Source organism: Penicillium brevicompactum (genome assembly GCF_028827555.1).
Source record: "Penicillium brevicompactum strain IBT 35665 chromosome Unknown utg000002l_segment0_segment0, whole genome shotgun sequence".
NCBI lineage: Eukaryota > Fungi > Ascomycota > Eurotiomycetes > Eurotiales > Aspergillaceae > Penicillium > Penicillium brevicompactum.
In genome coordinates this window covers 705,601-731,841 of record NW_026623205.1, presented here as the reverse complement: position 1 = coordinate 731,841, position 26,241 = coordinate 705,601, and the positions used below count along the sequence as shown (strand labels likewise).

At 49.5% G+C, this 26,241-nt stretch overlaps 10 protein-coding genes across 10 annotated transcripts; 6 read left to right on the top strand and 4 right to left on the bottom strand.

Moving 5' to 3' along the window:
* Positions 1–136: 136 nt before the first annotated feature.
* Positions 137–964, bottom strand: N7506_003067 (uncharacterized protein; the record flags this gene model as incomplete). The annotated part of the gene is made up of 1 exon (XM_056952362.1): positions 137–964. The coding sequence occupies one exon, from the start codon at positions 962–964 to the stop codon at positions 137–139; it is 828 nt and encodes a 275-aa protein (XP_056814054.1).
* A 1,030-nt stretch (positions 965–1,994) lies between these two features.
* Positions 1,995–3,614, bottom strand: N7506_003066 (uncharacterized protein; the record flags this gene model as incomplete). The annotated part of the gene is made up of 1 exon (XM_056952361.1): positions 1,995–3,614. One exon carries the CDS (start codon positions 3,612–3,614, stop codon positions 1,995–1,997), a length of 1,620 nt encoding a protein of 539 aa, XP_056814053.1.
* A 1,340-nt stretch (positions 3,615–4,954) lies between these two features.
* Positions 4,955–5,516, top strand: N7506_003065 (thioredoxin family protein; the record flags this gene model as incomplete). Its single annotated transcript, XM_056952360.1, has 3 exons — positions 4,955–4,997; positions 5,091–5,169; positions 5,225–5,516. The coding sequence occupies 3 exons, from the start codon at positions 4,955–4,957 to the stop codon at positions 5,514–5,516; spliced, it is 414 nt and encodes a 137-aa protein (XP_056814052.1).
* Positions 5,517–7,307: 1,791 nt separating this feature from the next.
* Positions 7,308–11,909, top strand: N7506_003064 (putative ABC transporter; the record flags this gene model as incomplete). Its single annotated transcript, XM_056952359.1, has 4 exons — positions 7,308–7,680; positions 7,731–8,288; positions 8,352–11,821; positions 11,880–11,909. 4 exons carry the CDS (start codon positions 7,308–7,310, stop codon positions 11,907–11,909), a joined length of 4,431 nt encoding a protein of 1,476 aa, XP_056814051.1.
* Positions 11,910–12,784: 875 nt separating this feature from the next.
* N7506_003063 (putative MFS allantoate transporter) lies at positions 12,785–14,907 on the top strand (the record flags this gene model as incomplete). The annotated part of the gene is made up of 10 exons (XM_056952358.1): positions 12,785–13,042; positions 13,116–13,263; positions 13,319–13,349; positions 13,411–13,526; positions 13,581–13,677; positions 13,729–13,946; positions 13,999–14,087; positions 14,154–14,394; positions 14,470–14,563; positions 14,628–14,907. Coding segments are annotated over 10 exons (1,572 nt in total), but the record flags the coding sequence as incomplete, so codon positions are not given.
* Positions 14,908–16,622: 1,715 nt separating this feature from the next.
* Positions 16,623–17,360, bottom strand: N7506_003062 (mitochondrial 54S ribosomal protein bL19m; the record flags this gene model as incomplete). Its single annotated transcript, XM_056952357.1, has 1 exon — positions 16,623–17,360. The coding sequence occupies one exon, from the start codon at positions 17,358–17,360 to the stop codon at positions 16,623–16,625; it is 738 nt and encodes a 245-aa protein (XP_056814049.1).
* Positions 17,361–17,591: 231 nt separating this feature from the next.
* N7506_003061 (uncharacterized protein) lies at positions 17,592–18,765 on the top strand (the record flags this gene model as incomplete). The annotated part of the gene is made up of 2 exons (XM_056952356.1): positions 17,592–17,688; positions 17,744–18,765. The coding sequence occupies 2 exons, from the start codon at positions 17,592–17,594 to the stop codon at positions 18,763–18,765; spliced, it is 1,119 nt and encodes a 372-aa protein (XP_056814048.1).
* Positions 18,766–19,089: 324 nt separating this feature from the next.
* Positions 19,090–20,947, bottom strand: N7506_003060 (uncharacterized protein; the record flags this gene model as incomplete). Its single annotated transcript, XM_056952355.1, has 4 exons — positions 19,090–19,185; positions 19,243–19,917; positions 19,968–20,356; positions 20,410–20,947. The coding sequence occupies 4 exons, from the start codon at positions 20,945–20,947 to the stop codon at positions 19,090–19,092; spliced, it is 1,698 nt and encodes a 565-aa protein (XP_056814047.1).
* Positions 20,948–21,339: 392 nt separating this feature from the next.
* N7506_003059 (uncharacterized protein) lies at positions 21,340–22,217 on the top strand (the record flags this gene model as incomplete). Its single annotated transcript, XM_056952354.1, has 2 exons — positions 21,340–21,551; positions 21,605–22,217. The coding sequence occupies 2 exons, from the start codon at positions 21,340–21,342 to the stop codon at positions 22,215–22,217; spliced, it is 825 nt and encodes a 274-aa protein (XP_056814046.1).
* Positions 22,218–22,709: 492 nt separating this feature from the next.
* On the top strand, positions 22,710–25,783 carry N7506_003058 (Hid1 family protein; the record flags this gene model as incomplete). Its single annotated transcript, XM_056952353.1, has 9 exons — positions 22,710–22,802; positions 22,872–23,000; positions 23,050–23,494; positions 23,550–23,647; positions 23,698–23,940; positions 23,994–24,347; positions 24,404–24,647; positions 24,697–25,205; positions 25,271–25,783. 9 exons carry the CDS (start codon positions 22,710–22,712, stop codon positions 25,781–25,783), a joined length of 2,628 nt encoding a protein of 875 aa, XP_056814045.1.
* Between the last annotated feature and the right edge of the window lie 458 nt (positions 25,784–26,241).

Here is a 26,241-nt window from a genome sequence, read left to right as displayed (position 1 = left end):
CGTACTCCGCCCGGAAAGTTTGTGTAGTTCGATATTGCACAGTGAGCTCATATCATATTGAATTTTTGATCCTTAGGTAAAGATTCACCACATTTCAAATTCACCAGACCCAAACCATGGTCCATGTAGAATGCCCTCAGCGAGGCTGTCTAGCATCAATTCTTCTCCAGTTGCGGTATGAGACCTCCTGTCCACCGAATGAGCCCGAGCTGCCCCCGGGGCCACCTCCCTGACCTCCGCCGCCGCCATGCTGTTGGACAGTATCAAATCCGCCACCAGTGTCAGTATCACGGAAATCACGAGTCTCGCTGATCAAGAGTCTGCAATAGTAGTTGAAGAGCCGGGCGTCAATCTCACGGTCCATGCCCTCGACCTCCGCACGAATGAAAGTGATCCGCAAGAATTCCCCCTGCATTTCATTCAGAAGTCGACCCAACGCCATACCAGCAGGATCCTCTTCTTCTTCAATCTTAAGTCTGTTGTACTGATTCTGGAAAGCCATGATGAAGTCCGCCGCTTTGCCGAAGTCACTTCGTTTCAAGTTGTGCCACTTCTGCAGCTCCCGCTCAATGTACAAGCGGTGGTTTTCCGAATTGACCATTCTGATCGTCTGGTAAACGGTGTCTGCACGAACCACCTCAGTCGTCTGTGCTTTGACGTGGCTTTGGATTGTATCGTCGACTTGATTCAGTAGCCAGCGGGCCACGGTGGGGGTCCAGAATCTCCACTTGATGTACTGTTCGTCGGATTCATGGGGTCTTGGAAGTTCCAGATTGATGAGTCCGTCCAGTCCGAGTGGTCGTAGGACACCCAGGACCTCATTGCGCCAGACTGTTGTGCTGGAGCGAGGTGAGAGCTTCGTGATTTTCAGAAAGCTTGCATTGACTTCGTTGGGTAGGTAGGAGGCTTGATTCAGGCGGCTCTGAGATTGAGGTGGGTGGTTGGATTGCCCATGAGGACTCATGTTGGCGCTCATGGTATCTGAATGTAGGATGAGGTGGTGTTTAGTTACGGCTTTGCTTGGATGAATGTTATTGAAGTCTCCTGTGCAAGTTGAAACGCTCCTCTTACCAATGACCCGCCAAGAGCACTGATCTTCCGGGCAGACAAATCTGTCAGCACAGAGAATGAAATGCTAAAGGGGAAGGGAGTGAATGCCATAAAGAAACAAACTCGATTGCCGTGGGTTGCGGGAAATTAGGAGTGGTCACATATGGCAGGTACAGAATTTGCACTAATCACTGTGCTGATTATGTCGTCAACCCTGTGATATCTCTACTTCAAGACCAAGATCTTACAAGAATCGCTGACTCGCTCGTATCAAAAAACACCGATCAAATGACAGGCCGGGTAGGCAAGAGAATATACGGCAGCATGATGATGGGTTCTGGGTCTAACTCATACTATACTCAAGGGCTATGCAATTCCATCTCTCCAGGGCTTGATGCAGCTCACGCAGATCAATTCATGAACCACTTGTCTGAGTCCACCTGTCAAAGCTGTATGTACAAGGAACTTTGGATCTGAAGATGACAACAGTCATAGTCACTGTCGGTGAAAGGACTCTATGTTCAGATAGGCACTGGTCTCAGCTCGCACCGGAGACATTCTGATTTGGAGTTTGAGGTTTCGCTGACGAAGTATGTAGAAAGAAGTGAGGTCGTCCCAATTTTTAGGGTAACGGAGCTCACGTGCACCTCATTCCACGGTGACCCTGGGTCACATAAGAATCGGCAGGGATTAGATAATGGCCAGGATGATTGCTCTCAAGCTGCGGAAATTGAAAACTTGCAATCATGGGAATCTCTTCTAACCTTGGAATGCATTCAAGCACGATCATCGTGCCCAGTTGATACGTATCGACCTGCTCATACTTGTTCCAAAGTTCACGCTTTACGACATGACAGCTGGGACCAACTACGAGTGAATTCATGTCTTTCATAAGTTATTTTCTTGATGGGTATATATGTGACGAGAATAAGGAATATTGCTGCTCAAGCGCTGATGCTCCCAGATGAATCCTTGTCCTTCTTGGGAAGAGTAGCTGCTTTGTTCTTCGAGACCGAAGTCTTCCAAGCCTTTGCTCCTGAATTGAAGAACTCATCAATCTGCTCCAGGGTCAATTGAGCAGTCTCAGGCACAAGCAGAAACGCCAATCCCGCAACCACGACTGTGACACCTGCATAAAAATAGCCAACATTGGCGCCCATATCTCCGTGATTCGCACTCAGCATATACGGTGTCCAGAAACTTGCAGCAAATGAGAAGATCCCGTAGAAAACCGTTGTGTTTGCTTGTCCAAAGGTTCGAAGTGAGACACTGTGCATCTCAACAGAGCTTAGATTTGCAGTTGGTGCAATAGTCGCACCAAAGACAAAAGCCCAGATACTCAGCAGCACAACAATGGCTAGCTGTGAAGAGTTGCTGGCTCCGACAATGGAGCTCACGGAGGAAAGTACCAACATGCAAACAGCCATGAGACTGTAGCCTATTAGAATCGACAGTCTTCTTCCGCCGTATTCAACAACGAAGGGACCAGCCAGGGCCCCAACGAGAATGCACAGGCCGATGACACAATTTATGAGATAAGGATCGCTGATGCCGACCCCCTTCAAAAACAGAGCAGCATATGGCGCCACGAATTGAATACCAGTGACGGCCATTCCGGCCAAGATCAGAGCTGATGTCAGAGTGCGGCGGATATGCTTCTTGCGATAGATGTCAAACACCGAAACTTTCTTCTTCCCCGCTCGCTCGCTCGCAAGATGAACGCGAATGTCTTCGACCTGGGCGCTCACGGCGAGTGAATCTGGACTCTGACTATACAGCACTCCGAAAGCCTTCCTTGCCTCCTCTTCTCGCCCATGACCCATAAGCCAGCGAGGAGATTCGGGCAGCATCACGATCCCAGCACCGAGGATAAGTCCCAATGGAATCTGGCTGAGAATCGGCGTCTTCCACTGCCAATCATTGGTCGATTCGAGACGAGCAGATCCAGCACAGACTGCCGCCGAGGCAACATTTCCCATTGCAAGTCCAACATTATACAGCCCCAGAGACAGGCCGCGCTTGCTTGGTACAATGCATTCAGACCCATATGTAGCGCCGGCCGCTAATAGATGACCAATTCCCACGGCACCAATGCAGCGACACACCATGTAGCGAAGGAAACTGCCAGTCGTTCCGAGCATTCCAGCGGCACCTATGATAGCCAATCCACATCCGATTTGGATTGCGCCCCTGCGTCCGCAGTGTTGACCAGTTACGCCTGCAACTCCGCCGCCAAGGGCGACAAACAGGAAGTTCAGGCTGATAAGCGATTCTTGCAATGGTGTGAGCGTGCAGTGCTCGATATTAGCATATGTAGCCGGGTCTAGGACCTGTTCACAGCTTCCGAATGCTCGCTTGTATGATGGCATGATGAGCACGATTCCTGCATAGCCGGTGTCGAAGTTCGAGATCCATGCGGCGAATGAGACCCACAACGAGAGTCGTAACATCATCCCGGTTGTACTGGGGCCATCTTGTTGTGAGGTTTGTCGTTTTTTGGGCCACGACAGCAATTTATGAATGCTGTAGTTGGGTATTGACTCGGTTTCCGGACCGTGACCCATGTTGGAGTGTCGGAAGGGGTTTGGCAAAGTTGATGATCTTCAAGCGGCTCGTCTCTCGTTTCAAGAAGAAGATCACTGGCATGAGGGGTATATATGCTGCTTGGAGAATCTTGGTGGGTAGAAGCTAGGTCGTCTGGATCCCGCATACCTGGGCTGTGCGATACGTATGTGTACCTTATCATGAAGAATGCTGTAAGGAAACCGGCGAATATGGATGGAGGATGCTTATCTAGTGGTCAGTCATCAAGGGGCTTTACTGTAATTATATCAGCCACTTGCTTCATTTTAAAACACGGACTCTGCACATGAAAATGCCTAGTTGAACACTTTCGATGAGCCAATCGACTCTCGACCCGGTGATCCTCATGTTGATCGAAACCTCCACTAATCGCACCGTATTTGACATTTTTGCGTTGGCGAAGAATTCCCTGCGTGTAAACAATTCAAGCGAAGAACTTGTTTGAAGTCAAGTGGAGACTTGTGGACATTCTTGGTTCAAACATTGGCTCTTGTCTGCTCAGGTGGCCAAGTATATCTGCAACCTTTGTGACAGATGAAAAAGACCCTGCACTCGTGAGCTTGCTGTAAGACACCCGTGCGTCCTCGGGCACGTGGCATGTTTCAAAGGGCTCGCAGATTGCGTGGATCCCCTACGGAGCTTAATTCTTAAATTCGAGGATTGGGTTGGGCCCGGCGGATCATTCCCGAATGACTCTCTTTGGGTCCACAAGTTGGTATGTGAGTAAAGACCCATTTTCCTTCAAGTCGTTGTTATATAGATCCACAATCCGTCCGGACTTGAACACAAGAGGCAAGGTACATGATGACCCAAGGCATCAAACGCCACTCCATGCATCGGAAGTATGCATGAACCTTGGAAGTGGGACTCAGGTGAAAGGACCGAGAGTGGAGGAGTAGAGAATGCTCCAATCTAATAACCTCCAAGGTTGCTACCGACCTGGGGAGTCTTGTTTTTTTGCTCACACAGGACACATCCATGAATGACTTCACACCAGAGCCTGTATAGGTAGACATCTGTAATCATCCATCTGCATTTTTGGAACATTTTGCGGGCAGTTCTATTCCTATGAGACTTCCGACAAATTATGACCTCGGGAGTGCCTTGAGTAGGCTTCCCTCTGCCAGATAATTGGTGTTCCACCTGGGCAATGTCAAACACACCCGACTAATCAAATCGAAGTGAGACATAAACAACCTCGTATCACTCCAGATTACATCGAATGTCGTGATCAAGTGGCTTGAGTCAGGGCATAGTCTGAGACCACGTGACCATCCTAATCACAACAACGATCCACAACCCTCCGTGTCGAAAAGCAATCATGGAGCTCAAGACTATTCTCATTCTCACCGCAATCTACATAGGTGAGTGACAGCACCGGAGCTCTGCACTTGCGCCCAAGCCAAACAAGAGCGTCCGCGACGGAAAGCAGAACCACGAGCCTAACCCCTCACCAGCTGTCCGCATCTTCTTGAAGTCGCGCCAATCGAGCTCAACCCCCATCATGTCGCACGGAAAAGTCCAAGATATTGACAAGTAAGCCTTGGTCAAATCCGTGTCCACTCATCCAGATTCTAACCAGACCCAACAGCCAAGTCATCTTCAAAGCCCTCGTCTCCTCCGGTCCCGTCGTCGTCGACTTCTATGCGACTTGGTGTGGTCCTTGCAAGGCCGTTGCCCCCGTTGTTGGCAAGCTGAGCGAGCAGCATGAGAATGTACGTTTCCTCCAGGTGGACGTGGATAAGCTGCAAAGTGTTGCGCGGGAACTAAGCGTGAATGCCATGCCCACCTTTGTGCTGTTCAAGGATGGTCAGGAAGCGGGCCGTGTTGTTGGCGGCGACATGAAGAAGCTGGAGGCTGAGATCCAAAAGATCTCGGCATAGTCGACACATCCAGGTCAATCTGAGAACTAGATCATGAGATACGCACTACTGCATGCACATTAGCTGTCTCGGTGTGATCACGTTCCTCCGAGAATAATGATGAATGACGAATGGAATTCCGGACAGAAATGTCTCAGATCAATACCTTGATACCCCAACATGATATAATTGCCGGTTGGGCTTCCAAGGCTGCTGGCAGGACTATGCCTGTGCAGTGTATATGCGTTTTGGCCTAATGGAGTGGGTAGGTAAATCTGTATCAAGATGTACTAACCATGCTGCACGAGGCACGGAAAATAGCGTCTGATTGGTACATCATACCCGAGGATTATTTATGCAAAGACATGCGTCTGTGCTGTACTCCGTACTCCGTACGGAGTACCATGGCGAGCATACCCACGCGATTGTGATAGATCTGCATTTCGAGTCCGGCCTTAGAGTTATCCCACCTCTTCGAAATTTTATGGACAGATTCCAGGAAATATGCGCAAAGGTGTCCGATAACTGTATTTATTTATTTACTACCCTTTCTAGCTTTGGGTATCCTTGCGGATCTTATTCTTCCAGCCCTTGTTCCCGAAGATATCCCGAGGCTAACCATAAGCAGACCTAACGGCTAGCGAGGCCCGTTTATGTGGATTGCGCAGGTGCGTGTGAAGAAACTTGTACGGAGTAGAAGGGAGTAAGACAAGAGCAGTGTTAAGCAGTTCTCTCCCTCGCCTGCTATTGGGATACAGAGGATATTGTATTAGCATCATGCCCTTTCAAACATAATAGGGTGCTGCTTCGCGCTTCAATCGGCCCTCTCACTATTTAAACTGAATGTCAATTAAACTAAACATCACCGTCCACGGGTGAACTACAACAGAACCAATAAATATTGTGACCTAAGCATCATCTGATCTCGAGGCTGTTTACCCCCTAATCGCCTTCTGTACTCTTACACATTTAGCCGGCAATTCACCCCTGTCAAGGCCCCGGTACCGTAAACCGCCCATGAAAGACTTGATCAGTCCGTTTGTTGCGGACTTAACGGAAATACGGCAGTGTTTCAAGGTCAATCCCTGTTCAGTAGGGCATCAAATTCCTATAAGTGCTCCGAACGGAGTATACAGCCCCAATAAAGTGGACCCTAACTGGCTCTCCACACCCCAGATTGATAACCGGAAGCCACCCCGTGCGCGTAAAAACCTTGCTCTAGAACGATCTTCAGCGCAAATTCTAACATTGGATGAAGAGTCATCACGAGTCATGTTTTCCGCTTTAACTTGTTTGGGTGTCCGCCTGCTTGGCAGCATCAAATCTGGTCACTCCACCGCGGAATAGCCCGTCTCTGGCCACCCATCCCCACCTTTTGTTTGATTCTCGGGGGATTCTTTGGCTCCCTGCAGCGTTTGCAGTAAGTACATCGGTGTGTCGGTGTTCCGACTATATACGAGCACGCTAACACCGCCATTTGATTTCCGAAACAAAAAAAAAAAGGTTTTAGCGAGCTTGCCTAGGTGGAGCCGAGTGGGCACTAAGTAGACATGTTCACGCCTCACGATGCTACCAGACTTAAGCCAAGGATCGTCTCTTGGCTTATATTTTTTTTTCTCTTCCTCGTCGAATTTGATTTCTTCTTTTTACATATTCTCAGCAAGGGAGTCGGAATCCAATCTGCTCTTTATTGTATGCAATTGGCTCACTATTTGTCTACCACTCGTGCGGGGAGTATCAAAGCGCCAGTGTACATCTATTTCCAAGGTCGCGACTTCGGAGCCCTCCCGCACTTGACATCGTCAACCAAACATGGACCAGCCAGGTGAGAAGAAGACGGCTGAGTCCAGCAAGTCCATGGACACACTGGACTCTTTGAATTACGGAAAGCAGCTTGAGGAGGTCCGCATTTCCAATACGCAGCACAACGCAGGACAAACGGGCGTGGACGTCACAGCGGCGGAAAAAGAATTCTCGGAATTAAACCGCCAGTTCTCTAGCATCTCACACCAAGCCCATAGACTGTCTACTCAAGCATCTCGCGTGTCAAAAAATGGAGCGACCACACACGATATCGAGAAGGCAGAGGGATCGACTCAGTCGGACGATTCGTGGGACTTGGAGACAACCCTTCGTGGTGATCGTGTTGCGGCAGAAGAAGCTGGGATCAAAGACAAGCACATTGGTAAGTTGACCGTCAATCTGAAACGAATAGTCATCTAAAGTTATCCGCAGGTGTGATTTGGGACAATCTCTCAGTCCGAGGCATGGGAGGTGTCAAAACATTCATCAAGACTTTCCCAGATGCAATTGTCGATTTCCTCAACGTCCCCGGGACAATCATGGATATTTTTGGATGGGGAAAGAAAGGCGAAGAATTCAAAATCCTTGAAGGCTTCCGAGGCCTGACACGTCCGGGAGAGATGGTATTGGTACTTGGACGCCCTGGGTCGGGTTGCACGACTTTCCTCAAAGCAATCGCGAATCAACGTTTTGGATATACTGGTGTGGATGGCGAGGTACTTTATGGTCCCTTTGAAGCGGATGCGTTTGCGAAGCGATTCCGAGGCGAAGCGGTCTACAACCAAGAGGATGATGTCCACCAGCCTACACTTACCGTGAAGCAAACCCTTGGGTTTGCGCTCGATACGAAGACGCCTCGGAAACGTCCGCTTGGGGTTTCAAAATCCGAGTTCAAGGAGAAAGTGACCGACTTGCTTTTGAAAATGTTCAACATTGAACACACGGCTAATACCGTGATTGGTAACCAGTTTATTCGCGGTGTCTCTGGAGGTATGCAGCTTAAAATCCTTTGATTTTTTGAAGTCATGGGAAAAGGAAAGCTAAGAAAGACAGGTGAACGACGTCGAGTTTCCATTGCCGAGATGATGATCACATCTGCCACTGTCCTGGCCTGGGACAACAGCACACGAGGTCTTGATGCTTCTACTGCTCTCGATTTTGCCAAATCGCTAAGGATCTTGACCAACATCTACAAGACCACTACATTTGTGTCTTTGTACCAAGCATCTGAGAACATCTACAAGCAGTTTGACAAAGTCCTTGTCATTGATCAAGGTCGTCAAGTGTTCTTCGGCCCTGCTTCCGAAGCACGAGGATACTTTGAAGGCCTCGGATATCGTGAAAAGCCTCGCCAGACTACCCCAGACTATCTGACAGGCTGCACTGATCCATTCGAGAGAGAATTCAAAGATGGAGAAAGTGCCGAAAGCGTTCCATCCACACCACAGACATTAGTCGAAGCCTTCGACAAATCTATTTTCAGCGAGAGATTGGACCGGGAAATGAAGTCCTATCGGGCCCAGATTCAAGGAGAGAAGCAGATCTACGATGATTTCGAGCTGGCCAACAAGGAAGCCAAGCGCAAGTTCACTTCACAATCTTCCGTTTACTCTATTCCCTTCCATCTGCAGATTTGGGCCTTGATGCAGCGCCAATTCCTCCTAAAGTGGCAGGACAAGTTTGCTCTGACGGTCTCCTGGGTTACCTCTGTTGGTATTGCCATCATTTTGGGAACCGTCTGGCTCAATCAACCCAAGACGAGCGCCGGAGCCTTCACGCGTGGAGGTCTTCTTTTCATCAGTCTACTGTTCAATGGTTTCCAAGCGTTTTCTGAGCTGGCCTCGACCATGCTAGGTCGCTCGGTTGTCAACAAGCACCGGGCTTTTACATTCTACCGACCAAGTGCGTTGTTCATCGCACAGATCATCATCGATACTCTATTCGCCGTTGCACGAATCTTGGTGTTCAGCATCATCGTGTATTTCATGTGCGGACTGGTTCTTGATGCCGGTGCATTCTTCATTTTCGTTCTTATTATTCTCGAGGGCTATGTGACAATGACCGTATTCTTCCGTACTGTTGGATGTCTCTGCCCCGATTTTGACTACGCTATCAAATTTGCATCCGTCATCATCACGTTCTTTGTGTTGACCTCTGGATATCTTATCCAATGGTCCGGTGCTCAGGTTTGGCTACGATGGATCTTCTACATCAACCCCTTTGGTCTTGGCTTTGCCTCTTTGATGGTCAATGAGTTTAGACATCTGACTCTCACATGCACCAAAGACTCGCTTGTACCTACTGGTCCCGGCTACGGAGACATCGCCAACCAGGCGTGTACTCTGGCAGGTGGTGAGCCTGGATCGGCGATCATCCCTGGTTCCAGCTATCTTGCCGACACGTTCAGCTACTTTGGCGGAGATCTGTGGCGGAATTTCGGCATTATGATTGCTTTGATTGTTGGATTCCTCGCATCAAATCTTTATTTCGGAGAAACACTGTCATTCGGTGCAGGCGGCAAGACTATCACTTTCTTCCAAAAGGAGAACGACGAGCGCAAGAAGCTCAACGAAGCACTGATGGAGAAAAAAGATCGCAGACAGAAAAAGACTCTCGACGCCAAGGAAGAGTCAAACTTGAGCATTACCTCCAAGTCTGTTTTCACATGGGAAGATGTTTCTTACGAAGTGCCGGTTCCGTCTGGCACTCGACGCCTCTTGAACTCGGTATACGGTTATGTTCAGCCCGGAAAGCTTACTGCGCTGATGGGAGCATCTGGTGCAGGCAAGACGACCCTGCTGGATGTTTTAGCTGCGCGAAAGAACATTGGCGTTGTCACCGGCGATATCTTGGTAGACGGAAAGCCACCGGGTACTTCATTCCAGCGAGGAACGTCCTACGCCGAGCAATTGGATGTCCATGAAGACATGCAGACAGTGCGCGAAGCTTTGCGTTTCTCTGCAGATCTTCGCCAACCATTCGATACACCTCAGTCGGAAAAGCATGCCTACGTGGAGGAGATCCTGAGTCTTTTGGAGCTGGAAAACTTGGCAGATGCAATTATTGGCACTCCAGAGACTGGTCTCTCAGTCGAGGAGAGGAAACGGGTGACTATTGGAGTTGAGCTTGCAGCAAAGCCTGAGCTTCTTCTATTCTTGGATGAGCCTACTTCCGGTTTGGACAGTCAATCCGCCTGGAATATTGTGCGTTTCCTGCGAAAGCTCGCAGCTTCGGGCCAAGCTATTCTTTGCACTATTCATCAGCCGAATTCTGCTCTCTTTGAAAACTTTGATCGACTCTTGCTCCTCCAACGAGGCGGCGAATGCATCTACTGTGGTGATATTGGGACCGATTCCGAGATTCTTCTTGACTACTTCCGCCGTAATGGAGCTGACTGTCCCCTGGATGCAAACCCAGCTGAGTGGATGCTTGACGCCATTGGTGCCGGCCAGACACGCCGCATTGGAGATCGTGATTGGGGTGATATCTGGCGTGACTCCCCCGAACTGGACCAGGTCAAAGAAGAGATCAGACAAATCAAAGCAGCTAGATCCCAGGCTGTTCAAGAGGACACCAACGAGAACAAGGTGGAGCGCGAATATGCTTCCCCTCTCTGGCATCAGATCAAGGTTGTCGGTCGACGAACCAACCTATCTTTCTGGCGTTCAAGGAACTATGGCTTCACCAGGCTTTACACTCATGTTGTCATTGCCATCATCACCGGTCTTGTATTCTTGAATCTCGACGACTCCCGCTCTTCACTGCAGTACCGTATCTTCGTTATTTTCAACGTCACTGTTCTCCCAGCAATCATCCTCCAGATGGTCCAGCCACGCTATGACATGGCCCGACTCATCTTCTACCGCGAATCAGCCTCAAAGACATACAGCCAGTTTGCCTTTGCTCTGTCAATGGTTATCGCCGAGGCTCCATACAGTCTCCTATGTGCAGTCTGCTTCTTCCTCCCGCTTTACTACATTCCAGGATTCCAAAGTGAATCCAGTCGGGCCGGTTACCAATTCCTAATCATTCTCATCACCGAGATGTTCTCCGTCACGCTAGGCCAAATGATCTCAGCATTGACGCCGAACAGTTTCATAGCATCCCAACTCAACCCCCCAATCGTCATTATTTTCTCACTGTTCTGCGGTGTCGCAATTCCAAAGCCTCAAATGCCAGGGTTCTGGCGCGCCTGGTTATACCAGCTCGATCCGTTCACCCGCTTGATTGGCGGAATGGTCGTGACGGAGCTCGAGGGTCGGGATGTTGTCTGTGCGGAGTCTGAACTAAATCTGTTCAACGCCCCATCCAACCTCACCTGCGGTGAATACATGAAACCGTTCTTTGAAGCTGGTGGAAATGGATATATCGTCAATAATGCTACACAGACTTGCAAGTACTGTGCCTACAAGGTTGGAGAACAATTCTATGCTGCTTTCAGCATGTCTTTCGATAACAGGTGGCGGGATCTGGGTATATTCGCTGCTTTCATTGGTTCTAACCTGATCATTCTTTTCTTGGCTGTAAGTCGTGGTCTTGGACATTTTTTATTGCTGATTTGTTGTACTGACCTTTCTATAGTCGCGCTACTTGAACTTCAACCGACGTTAGATGATTGCGTTGCCGTTCCAAACTACAAGGTTAGAAGAAGGGGATATCCAGGTCTCAGCAAAATGGTGTGCAGCTTAGTCTAAATTTTAATAGGAGGGGAATCTTAGTATCAGAATGCAATAGTGTTGAACAAGAGGCTTCCAAGCTTGAATTCAAATCTCCCGCACTCATTTCCTACCAGCACCTGGCCAAAGCAAATTCGACTCGCATGGATGATGTGGGCAGAACTCAAAGTGGTTGATTACTATGAGGGTTAGTGGAAAGTAGAACCCCCTTTTAGTAATAACAGCAAACCTGACCTAGTTATTGGTACTCCGTATAACCCTCGGTCTGTCAATTGCTCGGCTATTCGAAAGCATCAAACCCAGTTCGCATTGTCAATGGACATAGCGGCGAACTTGCCGAACCTTCGGACTTCCACCGACCTCAACAGACAATCCTGAGCATTAACAGGCAGATATGGCCCAATCAAAGATTTTGTTTCTATCAGCCATTGCTGACTTCGAAAGTCAAAATGCGCGCCGGGGCAAGTCCGAAGACACGCATCGTCAGCCAAGCCCCCGCTTCCCCATGTTTTGACCAGCCGATCAGCGGACGATACGACCCGGGGAAGCCTCTCTGGGTCTTCCCCGCAGATTCTCCTGAGGTTAAGATTCGAGTCTCGCGGGGAAGTTGGAGCTTTGATAAAGTTTGGAGATGCGAATGAAGGGGTGTTGGATTCCAGAATTGCTTTGTTAGACGTCTCCCACCTTTTTTTCCTTTCCTCTTTTGTCTAAGCCTTAACCTTGGAACCTATCTATATATCTCTGCAGCTAATTCCACTTTTTCTTCTTTTACCTGAATGTTTGATCTAATTGACTCCACCAACCTCCACTATGGATACCCCGGGCCCAAGGTCTGACTCGAAGACCAACATCGATGTTCCTACCATCAGCCATGATGACCATCATGAACATGCAAATTTCAAGACTGCTAAAAATGCAGATGGCGACACTGCGATGGCATTGTTTGATGATCCGGACGAGCTTCATGAAGAAGTCGATCCGGCCGAGGCAAGGAAGCTATTGTGGAAGATCGACTTCATGATTCTTCCTTATCTCGCCGTTTGTTATGCTTTCTTTTATATTGACAAGGTCAGATTTGCGGTGCTTTCCCTTATGTATCTCTCATACAGCTAACGTGTTATATATATTTTCCACCCAATAGACAACTCTAAGCTATGCAGCTATCTTTGGTATCCGCGAAGACCTCGACCTGCACGGAACTCGGTATAGTTGGCTGAGCAGCATTTTCTACTTCGGATTCTTAATCTGGGCATTCCCAACCAACTTCTTGATGCAACGACTTCCGATTGGTAAGAGTTAATTTGAAGACTGCTTTCTGGGATGTGAGTCTGACAAACTTCTCAGGGAAATACTTGGGGGTTAATATCTTCATGTGGTATGTGGAATTCAACCTCAATTCCGAGAGCGTACAAAAAGAATTTTAACCAGGTGCAAAGGGGTGTTTTCCTTATGATCCAAGCAGCCTGCAACAGCTTCGAGACCCTCGCGGTGCTTCGAGCCCTGGGCGGCGCGGCCGAAGCCTGCGCCGACCCTGCTTTCATGCTCATTACGAGTATGTGGTACACGCGCCGCGAGCAGCCTGTAAGACTGGGACTTTGGTATACAGCGAATGGACTGGGTATAGCTCTAGGTGGTCTGTTGGGCTATGGAATTGGCCAGATTAAGGGTGCCCTCCCATCTTGGAGATACGAGTTTATTGTGATGTAAGTCTGTGGGGAAAACCTTCGATTCGATCACTGCCTAACATTTTTCAGTGGTGCTTTGTGTGCAGCTTGGGGTATTGTGATGTTCATCTTCCTCCCTGATTCACCTGTCACAGCAAAGGGTCTTAGCAAGAGAGAGCGCCGAATGGCTGTCGAGCGTCTACGTGAAAACCAGACCGGTGTGGAGAACAAGAACCTCAAGCCCTACCAGATTCTAGAGGCTTTTATGGACTACAAGCTCTACATGTTCTTTATCCTGGGTCTTGTTTGTAAGTATATTTTGGGCCCAAAGTGATATTCTACCCACTCACCTTTGCGTAGGTAATATCCCCAACGGTGGCATTTCAAATTTTGGAACTATCATCATTAAAGGCTTTGGGTACTCAACCTTGGTGACCACTCTCATGCAGGTAAGATCCATTTGCTTGTCACAATGCATCGAACGCCCTAGAGTTAACATTGTGCACCAAAATCAGATCCCCTATGGGTTTATCATTGCCATTTCAATTCTGGCCTGTGTCTTCTTGAATGACCGCTTTGAGAACCGACGTTGTGTCTTCATCTTGATATTCTTGCTGCCCAACCTTGCTGGTGCCTTTGGCCTCCGCTTCGTTCCAGTCCAGCATAGCGTAGGCCGGTTGATCTGCTACTATCTCACAGGACCGTACAACGCTGCATTTGTGCTTGTGTTGAGTATGCAGATCGCAAACACAGCTGGTAGGTGGAATAAGAACCCTGTCTTCGAAAAAACATTATAACCTCAAATTAATTGGGCGCACTAACGTTGAATAGGGCATACCAAAAAGGTAGTCACCAATGCCGTCCTATTCTTAGGCTACTGCACTGGAAACATCGCCGGACCTTTCTTCTATAAAACAGATCAATCGTGCGTTGACCCGAGCAGAAATCCTCTTTCGTCTGACATTGAATTTGACTAACTGAAATCATAGTCCTACATACGAGCTAGGAATCTGGTCGATGATCGTTTCTCACTTGATCGAGGCTGTTCTGATCAGTACTCTTGGTCTCTTGCTACGCTGGGAGAACAAGAAGCGTGATCGTATCCAGTCTCAGATGGAAGGTGGTCTCGAGGGAAGAGATCTGGATTCCACCGCATTCTTGGACCTGACGGACCGAGAAAATTTGAAGTATGTATTCTACATCTACAGATGTGATCCCCTTCTCCGTACTGTTGCTCGTATCAAGTATCTAACAGCACACCAGCTTTCGGTATATTTACTAAGAGTCCAATACATCATCACATTGTATCTAGGAATTTGACAATAAACAATTTCAAAGGAGCTTTCCGAGGTCTTCTTCTCTGCTCTATTCATTTTATTAGCTCGTTTATCTTTCTTTATAATTTTTCTTTCCACATTTCTCTCGACACCAAATCTCTCTCTGCCCACTCTAACCTCATGGGACCCCTTTCTTTTTCACCATTTCCATCTCCCACTTTCGTATTTCCCCTATCTCATCTCTTTTGTATTTCTCGATTGTTCAAACCTCAATGCCCATGAGAATAGTTCTCGCAGCTCCAGAGTATCTCTTTTGGGAAAATTAGACCCAACCTGCTATTTCCAAGATTTGCTACGTCCACGGGTCATGTTGTGAACCCTGGAGAGTGAAGAGAGCCTTGGAAGTGATGCATCGAATGAGTCTTAACCTTGAAAGATTGCTTGATATTGCTGGCAATACCTTTTTTGGGGGAATGAGTAGGACAGAAGCAAGTTCCAATACCACATAGGCCTTATGGTCGCACACAGCGTCACGGGACAGCAAGTACAAGTCACACGAAGAAGGAATGCACAAACAGCAAATGAGGAAGCCCTTAGCAGACTTTACAATAAGACCCTTTCAAGATTTTGGCCAGGGTTGGAGGCAATGTCCTGTGACATACAATTTCGAAAAGCTTCAATTCCCCAGAGCTAAGACTCCAAGCCCAGAGAAACATGGATTCACCAAATGAAGCCGTGTTTCGTCGAGCCTATGCACATGATGATACCAGGCTGGAGAACGAGGCTGAGTCTATACTCCTGGTGAGTCAAGAAGAGCCCCTGGAAATGCCAGAGGACGCTTGCTGACCTTCCAGCAGGACGGTCGGCAGCTGTTCCTTGAGAAAGACGACTATTTCAGTAACCACATGGTTTGCAATACAGCACCGGCGGTCTTGATATACGCAGATCAGGGGAGAGGCTTTATTGACTCGCGAGACGTACATGGGAAGATCGACACTTTGGAAGTTGGGCCAGATACAGGCAATGGGCGGCGGATTCTGATTTTGGATGAAGGACGGGATATATTCGTGCATCAAGATGTGCAAATGAGACGGTTCCTGGAGGTCTGGAAAGACAGACTACATGCCTTGTCTCAGGGTTGAATACACACGTCCAACAACCTTGAAACCCAGATGCATTGTCGAGTATCAACTGTGGTTGCGAGTCTCGAAATGTTGGAACAGAAGAAAGAGAAAAAAGACACGTCTGGAACTATATCATTGATATTTAATCGCCTGAGCAGTAATAATTTCCCAAATTCAGCAAATTGCGGTCGTTTTGATCTCAACAAACCATGAGAACCTGCCGTGCGCGAGGTCCAGATTTCAGGCGCTAGATAACCCATGTCGCCCATTCTCGGCGGCGATTGTAATTGGCAAAGAAGCTAGCCCCTATTCGAGGTTGATTCCACATGGACCGGAAATCGAGATGTTCCGATGCTCACCCATGCGCCACTTGGGGCCTCCGCGAAGGCTTTGAAAGGTACACAATGTCGACAGTAACAAGACTAGGAAAACTGCAGTATTTCCAGAAGACAAGGGCTAAAAGAAGAGCTCCAGGGTGTATTTAGTGTCGCAAGTTATAAACACAGATGAGGTACAGAATGATAGATAGTAATACAGCCACACGTATGCAAACGGGTGTCGCGCCGGACGCCCTTTAACTTAATCAACGTCGTCGGTTGCCACCGCCCAAGAAGGCTTTCTTCTGGCGAACATAGTTGGCGACGATGTTCTCCACGCTGCGGCGGTCGTGCTTGCGGTCTCTCATGAAGTACAATCTGGCGCGTCTGCGCTTCTTCTCGGAGCGCTGGACGATCTCCACACTGTTGACGTTGGGGCTAAAGACCTTGACGGACATCTCGACGGCAACACGGGTAAGCTCGTTGCGCAGGAGGAAAGAGGTCTCAATTCCGCGCAGCTTGATGCTGAGAACAACTCCGTTGAATGGGTCGCCGTTCTTGAAGGTCACGCGGACGATGTCGCCGGGCTTGACACTGCGCGGGTTGCGTCGGTAGTCGAACATGGCTTTGCGGTCACCCTTGGGGTCGAGGACTGCTAATTGAGATTCGGTGACCGCTGCGATGGGATCTTTGCATGCTTTGCGGGTGGAGGGGGAGCAGGGTAGATTTTGATAGGTTGACGCTCTATTGAGAAATTGGTGGTTAGTAAAGGCGAGATCAAGCATTGAATTGACTTCAAAATACTCACCAGGGTCAGGACGGAAACGAGGAGGGATCTGGGAAAGGAATTGGGGAGGCATGTCCGAGGGAAGAGGCACTCTCTCGGGCCTCTTGGAATAGGCCGTTGAGATAAATCGGCGGTTGATCATGGGTTGAAGAGGCTCGGACGCCCTCATCAAGGACCGTAAGCAGCCCAATGGGCGCATTGCTGGTAGAGCCGCCATGATGGTGATGAAGATGTCAAGTCGAGGTCGGAGTCGAGTTTTGGCTGCGGACCGGCAGAATTTCCGCCAAGCCTCCCGGGGCTCTCCAGACAACGCGATTATTTTTTTCCCCAATTCGAGCGATCTTCAAGTCTTGATTCCATTGCATCTTTAACGGGACAACGTGGTTTCTTCATCCGGCATTGCTTGACGTCTTCATCGCCGTTTATACCTAATATTCTATCCGTCACAATGGCCCAAACAGCCATGAGCAGGCTCTTCCTCCAGAGCTCGGTGCGCCAATCTATCCTGAGACCCGCGCAGGTCCGCAACTATGGTTCGAACGCAGGTATGATATACTCCAGGATCTTGCGACATCAAATTCTGACCAAACGCCGGTATAGTCATCCCGAGTTTCACCTCAACACCCTCAACCGAACTCAATGCCGCTCTCCAACGATTCCGCGAGGAGGTTTTCATTCCCTACGGACTTCCCGTGCGCCAGCAGAAGAGCGTGTTCAAGCCGAAATACGCTAAGCAGTTGGAGCATGAGCCCGTTGTCGTGAAGATCAGCGAGACCGAAGAATACACCCTGACCCCTAAGAAGCGCCACGAACTCCCCTCAAAGAAGGAGGCCATGGAGGTTCTCCACATGATGGTCTCTACCGGAGAGTTCGGCAACCTCCCGGCCTTCCTGGCTGGACTTAAGATGTCTGGATACGCCGTCAGCTCCAACCGATGGGAGTACATCATCCGCAAGGCCAGCTATGCGGGTAAGCTTTCCATCATCGCCGAAGTCGCCCGACGCGGTCCCGCCACTGGCCTTTCCCTTGCCGACAAGAACATCGCTCGCGTTCTTTTCTTCGAGCTTCACCAGACTGCCTCGCGCGCAAGCTTCGAGGGCGAGCAGACCGCCCAGGCTCTCAAGCTGGCCGAGGACTTCGCTTTCATGATGAACCAGGAGTTCCACTCCACCAAGGATGTCACTACCGACCCCAAGTGCCAGCCTTTCGTCATTGGAACTCTTTTGGAACTTGCTTGTGCCAAGAGCATGGATAAGAATGCGCCAAGCGAGAAGGAGCTCGCCCCCTCCGCCAAAATCGGTTTCCGTATTCGTGACTATGCCAAGAAGCTGGATGCCAGCTGGTCCCTTCTCAACCAGGATGTCGAGGCAAGCACTCTCCCCGAGCTGGTTGTCAGTATCCAGGAGAACCTTGCCGTCTACAATGGTTTGCTCCTGGCCCCACAGACCCGCAAGGCCGCCGAGGAGTCCAAGACCTTCGAGTCCCGTGCCCTCAAGCTCCAAAAGACCCTGATTCCTCAATTGCAGCGAGTCAAGAACAGCCAGCTTACTAGTGACCTCGTGTCTCAGCAACTTCTGAGGAAGGCACCTCAGGCCAAGGCTGAGGCTAAGGTTGAAGCTTAATCAAGCCTGCATAATTTTGTTTCTCGGAGTCTTGACTGAGCCTTCTGGCATGTATATTAGTACAATATTCTTTAGATATTTTGGAGCAGGCCGCTGTGTGTCACAAAATGGTTTTCTTGTTTATTTCCTCGTCTTAAACCACTAATTGCTATTGACGTATACACATGACAGGCCTCTGTGCGATAATTATTACTTGGAAACAGGAGTACGGAGTAGTGATGGGGATGCGAGTATATTTGCTCATGAAAATTTGCCGAAAAGGTAGGAGATGCACAGTCGTCATCAAAATCTAAATCGCTAAGAGCAATGTTTGGAAGAAGTCGCCTATGAACACAGCTCCAGAGTATTGTCTTTGCTGAGGCGGGCTCGGCCTGGCAGAGTCGTGGTACCCCCAACAACAGCGGGACCGGAAACGCTGAGCTAAAAGCGAAGATGTGAGTACAAATTCATTAAAAAAGTAAGTGTGTTATGACATACCTGTCCTTGCTCGACGCCGTCGGGAGAGCCTTCAGGAACGTTGATCAAATTGAACTCAGTGCTGCTCAGTGGAGCGCCAAAGTGACTGGGCCCGGTAAGGGTCCTGTAATCAAATGCATTGGTCTGCGCAATGGCACCGGCAACACCAGGGCCAGTTAAAGCATACACGACACGAGCTCCAGTGAAGATTCTGAGTTCGGTCAATTGCTCAGAGGTCAGGTGGGCCTCTGGGTTACCATCGATGCGGTGGGAGATACAAAGCAGACGGAGGTTTTCAAGCGAAAGCTCTGCAGTAGGACCGATACGAGCCAACTGACTGAAGAAGTTGCGAGTCGGCATGTTACCCGACTCCAGGGTTCGCGCCTGGACCCAGCGTCCAATCGATGAGATGAGACCGGTGTGCGGACGCATAATTTGATCATGATATTCGGATATGGTTTGCGATGAGGCAACGATGACAGTGGTGGAAACACCGGCTGTAGCCAAAGCAAAGTCGACATTCTCGCCAGCAACCGAGTTGAGGGCAATGGAAGCATTGGAGAACAATGCTGCCATAGTGGTGAGAAGCGGGTATGATCGTGAGAGAGAGTCAATGGAGAGAACAAGGTCGGACGAAGTGAAACGCTGAGTGCGAGGAAGCGTGGAAATGAGTGCTCCAATGGCAGAGACGAAGTTCTGATCGATTATTAGTATATATGGGCATGTTAATCCTGGGTAGCTCTTACCTCTGGCTTGAAGTCGATGAATTGACCGGATTGGGAAGAAGATGGCCAGACGGTGTTGACAGCAGGGGTCTCTGTCTTGGGATCATATTCAGGGACGTCGTAGCTAGCAAGATCCTTGAATTCTTCGACCAATTCATGCCAGACGGCAACCTTCAAGGTACCCTCGACGTTCTCTGGGACTCCATTCCAATCCATGTGTCGGTTGCCATACTTAGCAACCCAGAGAACAAGTGAGAGCTGCGTGGTATCCTTGGTCACAGCGGCAAGGTCCATTGATCCAGCTTCAGCGATCAGAACATCAGCTTCGGCGTGCTTCAAATGCGCTGACAGGATATCTGCTGGAAGATTGTGGGGGATGAGGACAGTTTTGTATCCGTAGAAAGCGCCGGCTGTGGTACCACGTTAGCTTAGAAATCTCCTATAGTTCTTTTCGTGTACTGACCAAATATAGCAGCCAACAGTTCAATAGAGTCAGTGAGGCAAACAGCGACGGTCTTGACACCAGCGTTTTGAAGATGGTGACCGATGACGTTGATTTCTTGGGTGACTTGGCCCAGAGAGTGTTCGATGGCCTTTTTACCTAGCACAGTGTAGATCTTGCCCTGCTTTCCGGACATTGTGCCATCTTGGTTCAACGCGCCACGAACAGCTGTCTTCCAGACATCCCGTAGGTCTCCACGTCGACCGCCAGTCCATTTCGGGGCACCGGGGTCTTTGACATTCAACCCAAACCGAAGCGGTAGCCCGTGTGGGGTTTCCAAACACCTGTAGACAGCAGATTCACCTGGCTGGCGGATGGGCGCGGCAGTTGATTGACGGGCGAGTAGAAATGGATGGACATCTGGGTCCTGAGATGAGGCAACCGAGTATACAGCAAAGACAAGAACAATTCCGGCAAACAAGGTGGTGTAGACGTTCCAGTCAGCCAGAACATCAGCCACCAGGTTGTCCAGCTTTGCTACTATGGAAGTGTCAGCCATTTTGAGGACGCTGGACTGAATGTGAAGAAGTGTCAACAATCAGCTTCACGATGACGTTGAGGGGTAGGCTAATGAGCTCCGCTGATTGGCCGACGGACCGCCGCCCAATCCAAGGTCACGTGCAGCAATATCACCAGAAGATTAGCATTGCCCCTGCCTTTGACTCCCTCGAGCTTTGAGATGGAAAGCCAGTAGTCCCTCACTATGCGAACTTACTAACCACCGATACACCAGCCTCCCCAGTTCCTCCCAGGTAAGTCGAGAAACTTCGTTCACACCAGTAAGTCGAGTCTCCATGAAAAACACCGAGCAATATCTGATCAACATAGTCCGCCTCACTCTACACTCGCCTGACGGGTTCCACCAATTGAATTCGACGATCAATTACAACAATGTCGCTCCCTTCGACTCCCAAAGCTACCCCTCCCATGGCACCCGCTTCAGAGGGACCTCAGACCCCTGGCAGGTGGAGGCACCCTCAACTGGATGAGATTGTCAAACGCCAAAATGCCGCTACATTCGACGAGAAGAACGTGAGAAAGTTGGTCTGGAATGGATCAGCTCTGGTCATGACCTGGATCTTCGGCAGTGCCCTCAAGTCATAGTGAGTGAGCCAGCGCTCCTGATGCGCGTCGCGTGCTAACCGTGACTTTTTAGCTCGCGTCACATCTTCCATAACAACCACGTCTATAACGAGATCTCCTTGCTCCTCTTCCAGCTGTTCTTTGTTTTGAACATCGGCACCGCGCTCTACCCCCTCTTCCGGGCCAAGGACGACCTTTCGGACATTCCCCTCACCCCGACACAACGTTCTCTACTGGGCCTGGATCCTGCTGCGACCCAGCCTGCTACTCCAGGGACGACGTTTGTTACCCCACCCAGATACCGCCTCTCCACCTCCCGCAAAGCCAGCCCGGCCAGCAGACAAGGCTCACCCATGTCCTCTGCGAATACCAGCCTTTCCGAGCGACGGCCCTCCGTTGGTACACCCTTCTCGCCTGTCTCAAGTCCTCTGTTGTACAAGGCTGTATCCAATGGCGGCAATGGAAATAGGGAATCTGTGCAACGCCAGAGCTTCGGGTCCCAAAGCTTTGGATCGACGTCTCCCCTCGCTCGCAGCAACTCATTTGGAGAATCGACCTTGAGCATGGGCAGTCTGGGGCCAGCAACACCGTCACCTCTTGCTGGTAAGCGCACAAGTCTCGGAGTCAAGAACAAGTGGTTGTATGAGAGGAGCCGCAGATTGTCGGCCAGCGGAGGTGCCATGTGAATTATTTGTATGGGATCGGTTATTGGATAATTCGAGTAGGCGTAGAGGTCATGGGCATGGTTATGGTGTCATAGCGATTCATTCATCTTCAATGTATTAAAGTATACCAATTCAAAGCCTATCATTTTTCTTTCATCCTGTGGCCTCTTTGAAGTATAGATTACCTGTGTCAGGTCGAACCGGTTGTACCGTGTAAGATAGAAAAGATATGATAATAAAGGGGATAGTTGCTCATGCGAGGGACTTTTCAAAAGCAACAACCTTGGAAAATTACTTGTTAAAAGCCAAGAGGTGGCCGTACGGAGTATAAATTGTGAAGTCGGTAGGAAACTATCCCCGTGTTCAGGCCAAGATCCCGCGCCCGCACGATTAACCGCTTCCAGAACCCGGCAAACATACAGGCAGCAGGCGTTATCGACTCACCACATTGCCCTTAGTTGTGAACTTGTTGCATGAAGCTCACAGTGGCGTGATTAGCTCGTGAGATCCGCCATGGGGGCTTCAGAGTCCAAGCTTGTCTTCAAACAGGGCATCTTCCGCCTCTCCGAACAGGAGATCCCCGCAGACGACCCCTACTGGACCAGAGTATGTGATATTGGCAATTCTAGGACCGCGATCCTATTTGAATGGCCTGGAGACTGACTGCTGCATTAGTTTTGGGAGCTCCCTGAATCCACCGAAGATGTATTCAGCCTGTTTACACCAGCTGACATCCGACGAACTCGCGATCATGCCTTACCCAATTTCCAAACCCTCATACTCGCAGTGACTTCGCGGCTCACCGTATTAAAAAATCACCCTTCGTTCCCCGACCCTGACCTGGCCCCCCGAGCGCGATGTTCTCAACTGCATCCGCATCCTCACCCGTCTACTCCCCTATGTTTACGAAGCGGAGCACCTGGAGGGATGGGAAGAGAACTTCTTCTGGGCGCGTCGGCGGAGGATGGCCCGACGAGCCCAAATCTCCGGAGAGGTTCTTTTCGACGAAGCACAACCTGAGGACCAGGAGGGGGAGCCGTCACCACGCTCCGACGATTACGAGGATGTCAAGCCTTTGGCCGAGGAACTCATAGACACCTTGATTGACCTGCTCTTCTTCGCCGATTTCACAATCCCTCGGCTTCCGACTGCTAAGAGTAAGGTCTCGTATTCGATCTGGCAGAGCGGTGTTGGCTGCAACACAGCTATGGGAAGCAGCAAAGCATATGAAAGCAACCGATGCGAGATCCTGCGACTTTTGCTCACGCTGACTGGAAAGGCTATGTATTTACCTTCAAGTAAGTTTATTCATGCTCTGGCACATATTCTCACAGGACATGCTGACCGGGACAGACACATTACCCGTTCAAGGCGTCCAGGCCATCACATACATCACGACGTGCCAGGATAAACAGGTCGTTTTGACTGTTCTCTGCTCCCTACTCAATACGGTATGTAATATCTCATCACACAATTAAAGGCTTTACTCACACCGCAACAGGCAATGAAGTACAATCCCGCGTCGTGGAGGGTCCCATACGACCATGTGGTCTGGAAAGATCCCAAGCAGATACTGGTCATCTATTGCGTGCAACTTCTCCTGGTTCTCTTGATGTACCCTATTCCAGAGGACGGTCGTGGAACACCGCCTAAGAATTATTATCGACATTACTTTGGCAGGTTACATAGACCCCAGGACTTCCAATTCATCGTGGATGGCATGACCAGGATCTTGAATCAACCGGTAACTATCGATTTCGAAACCAATGGCTTATATATGCTAACTCGCTGAAACAGATGCAAGCTACAAACTCTTATCTTCCCGGAAGCCAAAAATCGGTGAAATGGGCACCCGAGATGCTGGTGCTTTTCTGGGAGACGTTGCAATGCAACAAGCGCTTCCGTTCTTTCATAATAGATTCCAACCGCTCTCATGACTTCCTCGTTCTGTGTGTCTTTTATGCGACAGAATATAAATCAGATCCTTCCAAGCAAGGCATCGTGCGAATGTGCATATTCATTCTTCAAACGATGAGTGCGGAACCCACCTTCAGCAAGAGCTTGAACAACCCGTTCGAGGCACAAGACACCCTACCACAGTCCATTCGGTTGCCCAAATTTCGAGGATCCTATGGTGACTTTTTGATCATGGTATGTCCTCGTTCTCACCTGCAGCCTGAGGAAAAGCCAAATACTAACCACGGCAGTCTATCCACACTTTGATCACAACAAGCAAAGGAAATCTGGATACAGTGTACCCCGCTCTCTTGATCATTCTGAGCAACATCGCCCCATACATCGAGCATACGTCTGCAGGCGCGTGTTCTAAGGTCATTCAACTCTTCTCCGCCATGTCTGCTCCCAGCTTCTTGTTGGCAAACGAAACAAATCACACCCTTCTCGCTTCGCTGCTTGACTTCATCAACATCGTCATCGAGCACAAATTTACTGGTAAGTCTACTAGCCATCACTTTCATCGAATCAACCTCACAATTCTCAGAAAACCCGTACCTTGTATACGCTATCTTGAAGTACAGGCAACGCTTCGAGGCTGTGCGAGCTTTCACCCTCGAAAGTGGCCAGCAGGAAATCGAGCGCCAGAACGAAAGGAAGAAAGCCGGAAGTTCTTCTGAGACAGCTACTAGTCCGACACTCTCCCAGTCAGAAGATGATCTGCATAGTCAGTCCCGATCATCATTGGGTCGGATTCCTGAGGAGAACAGTCCATTTGCCATCGGCGATGATGATTCCGATGATGAGCAGGACATGGATGGACCGCAAACACCATCTCAGTCTTCACCATCAGCCCAGACCTCAAGAAGACCCTCTATTGCTTCTACCATCGACGAGAATGGTACATCGATGGTTCGCGGCATGTCTGAAAAGGCACGCGGAAAGAAACCAGCCGGTCATCCTCCATTCTCTCGGCAGAACAGCATGACCAGTCAAACAAGCATGACCGCTTTCTTCACTCCCTCTGCGAGTGGTTTCACACCAACTGTGCCTTGGGTAAGTTCCCACGTCAACTTTGCTACTGATTTCCACTTGGACTTGACATTAACAACCATCTGCAGCTTGAGTCCTGGTTACCCGAGCTTCCTCTGCATTCGATTCTAACCATCATCTCGGCCATCGCACCGCACATCCCCGATGCAGCCCTTCAAAGCTCAACCAGCTCAGAAGCTCGAACGCTCATTCATAATCTCCCCTCCTTCGCCGACGAGCCGGAAGTGAAGAGCATCATATCAGAGCCAACGCCTGTCCGCATCCAGTCATTCGAATGGTCCGCGCTCTCCATGGGCTGGTATGAATCCCTGTTATGGGGCTTTATCTTCTCCAGCGAGATGGTAGTCGGATCCGCCGCCGGCGCAACACCAGGAACCGTTGGTGTCTGGAACGGCACGGCGATCAAGCTCTTCCGGGTGCAGGAAGCGGCTGCCCTGGGCCCAACGTTACTTGCGCCCAAGGGTGCAGTCGATGCCGTTGGTAGCAATCTGGTTCAGAGAATCGGAAACCTCAGTTTGAGGGGCCGAGACTCGACTTCTCAGGAGGCCGGTGCCCCTTCACCGACTGTGAGGGAGGTTTAGGATCTCAAATGACGTACATAGCATTCTTTTCCATGACCCTCTTTTCTTCAACAATCACGCCCTTGGTCCTCCATATACCTGCGGTGCTGGGTTCGTGATTGTGCATGTTTTCTTAGCAGCTTATTAGCCGTTTTTTCAAATACCATACGCTATCATATTTATCAACATCGGGACGTCTTTTTAACAGTCTTTTCAACAGTCTTTTCAACAGTCTTTTTGGCTGACCTTCCAATGTTCAAATTGATTGTCGAGTCATCATGATTGGTCGAGAAAAGGGATTCTTGGCTAAGCTGTGAACAGATAATTAGGGATTGGGGATTAGCAGTGTCTTGCCCAGGCGTACGGAGTAGACTATGGAATTTCGTGGTTTTAAAAAGATCCTCAAAAATATTGAATAAGTGGTGGCGCTGAAATTGGTATACAGGTGTTGATTGATGCTTCATACTCGGAGTCAGGTT